The sequence below is a fragment of the Sinocyclocheilus anshuiensis genome, unplaced genomic scaffold (assembly GCF_001515605.1).
Source record: "Sinocyclocheilus anshuiensis isolate Anshui unplaced genomic scaffold, SAMN03320099.WGS_v1.1 scaffold217, whole genome shotgun sequence".
Taxonomy (NCBI): domain Eukaryota; kingdom Metazoa; phylum Chordata; class Actinopteri; order Cypriniformes; family Cyprinidae; genus Sinocyclocheilus; species Sinocyclocheilus anshuiensis.
In genome coordinates this window covers 317,956-320,374 of record NW_015536538.1, presented here as the reverse complement: position 1 = coordinate 320,374, position 2,419 = coordinate 317,956, and the positions used below count along the sequence as shown (strand labels likewise).

Genomic DNA, 2,419 nt, shown 5'->3' with positions numbered 1-2,419 from the left:
AAGATCTTTGATATATATATATATATATATATATATATGTGTGTGTGTGTGTGTGTGTGTGTGTATATACACTGCATTTATTTGATTTAAAATGCCATAAAAGCAGTAGTGTTGTTATTTTACTATTAAAAATGTTTATTAAAATAAATCTGAAATATAAATATTACTTTAATAGTGGTTTAATTACTAAAATTGCTAAAACTGAAACAAAAATAAAGCAGGATAGAGACTGTATAAAAACCACATTAAAAAAATTACTCAAATTTAAACTAAAATGAAAATACAAAAATAAAAGCGAATTCAATATATTAACAAATTGTATGGTAGTAGATAATGCTAAAATAACACTGAAAGGCTGTACAAAAAATATTACATGAGACACATTGTTCTGAATTGTTGCTACAATTATCATATGCCATTATTTATTTTAATTTTTTTTGTGGAATTTCTTGATTTTTCTTTTGCCTTTGGGGTGAAGTGTGACTGAGACATGTTCTTGACAGGTTTTGCATAATAATGATACAGATTTGCATCAACAAAGGAACCATGTGATGATGAATGGAATCACAATGAAACTGGATCGGAACAGCAGGATATTTGTGATGAATGGTTTATTTGCTGTATAATGAGCACCTGAAGGTTTTAGACACTCGCACTCTCAGAGCTTGAATGCAGAAGCTGACCAGACTGTAGCTTGATAGTTATGTGTGCATTATGACTGTAGGTGAACAAACTGAGAGCAAGACTCATGTGAACGGCACCTATTCACTGATTCTGAGAAAAGAACAACAGACCCCAGCAGCTGATGCTCCACGTCTCTTTTCACAGGCGAGCAGACTTGGCCTTGACGCTGGGAACATCTCTTCAAATTAAACCTAGCGGAGATCTGCCTCTTCTAACCAAACGCACCGGAGGGAAGCTGGTTATAGTCAACCTTCAGCCTACCAAACATGTACGTCTCACCAACACGCACTCCTTTATGGAAACAGTACCTCAAAACAGACATGAAAAAATTCATTTCAATTCAAATTTAATTAAAATTAATACTTTTTTCAGCATTAAATTGCTCAAAAGTGACATTATGAAGCAGCACAGCTATTTTCAACATTGATAATAATCAGAAATGTTTCTTGAGCAGCAAATCAGCATATTAGAATGATTTCTGAAGGATCATGTGACACTGAAAATTCAGCTTTGATCACAGGAATAAATTACATTTTAAAATATATTGCAATAGAAAACAATTATTTTAAATTGTAATAATATTTCATATTTTTTTTACTGTATTTCTGGTCAAATAAATGTAGCTTCAGTGAGCATAAGAGACATGACATGCAGACAAAAATATATTTATCGTATTCGTAACCACAAATTAGGAATTTGTTCCATAACATTCTGTCATCATTTCCTCACCCATTTACAGTTGTTCCAAACCTGCATGAATTTCTTTCTTCAGTTGAACACAAAAGAAGATATTTTGAATAATGTAAGTAACTAAAATGTTTCTGGCCACATTGTTCTAATTTGTTCCCTTGTACTAATTTGTTCCCTAATTGAAACAAGGGAACAGATTAGTACAACGTGGCCATAATGTACTAAAATGAGGGAACAAATTAGTGCAACGTTGTCATAATTTCCTAAAATGAGGGAACAAATTAGCACAACATGGTCACGATTTACTAAAACCAATGAACAAATTAAGTTACAAACAAAGGAATTAACCAAGTAGTTGCTGGTCCCCATTGACATAGTATGAAAATACAATGGAAGTCGATGGGGACTAGCAGCACACTAGTGTCTTTCTCTTAGTCCTGACCGACATGAAAATACACATGCTTATGCAAACACAAGCAGCAGTTTGAAATCTGTCAGCACGTGCGCTGTAAGATTAGCGTCCTTCAAAAGCACAGCTGCGCTAAACCCCGTCTGACTATTCGTGCTTATTATTAAAACAATTTTGATTAAAGGGGTCATATGATGCTATTTTAAAGATCATTATTTGGTGTATTTGGTGTAACAGAATATGTTGACATGCTTTAATGTTCAAAAAACACATTATTTTTCAAATACTGTACATTATTGTAGGTCCTCTATGCCCCGCCTCTCTCAAACACGTAGTTTTCAACAAAGCCCCCTCCTTTGACAAGCGCAGTCTGCTCTGATTGGCCAGCTGACCCAGTGCATTGTGATTGGCCGAACACCACAAGCACGCGTCGGAAATGTAACGCCCCTTACCATAATCGCGAGCTTCAAGCTTTCAAAGTAAATATCAAGACAGTTAATAATGTCGATGGTTTTACCATCAGTTCAAGTACGAATCGCGTGACAGACATGGTGATGATGCAGTACACAAGCCGCGGTTAAGACATAGCTGTACTATGATTTCTGACAGGCAGTTCACTCTCCTGTGATGTGACCC

At 35.0% G+C, this 2,419-nt stretch overlaps 1 protein-coding gene across 1 annotated transcript in view; it reads left to right on the top strand.

Moving 5' to 3' along the window:
- Positions 1 to 2,419, top strand: part of LOC107696599 (NAD-dependent protein deacetylase sirtuin-6-like) — a 26,904-nt gene that overhangs the window by 20,950 nt on the left and 3,535 nt on the right. Inside the window, exon 7 of the mRNA XM_016497037.1 lies at positions 829 to 952. Within this exon, the coding sequence (XP_016352523.1) occupies positions 829 to 952 (124 nt within the window). The remainder of the gene's footprint in view (positions 1 to 828; positions 953 to 2,419) is intronic.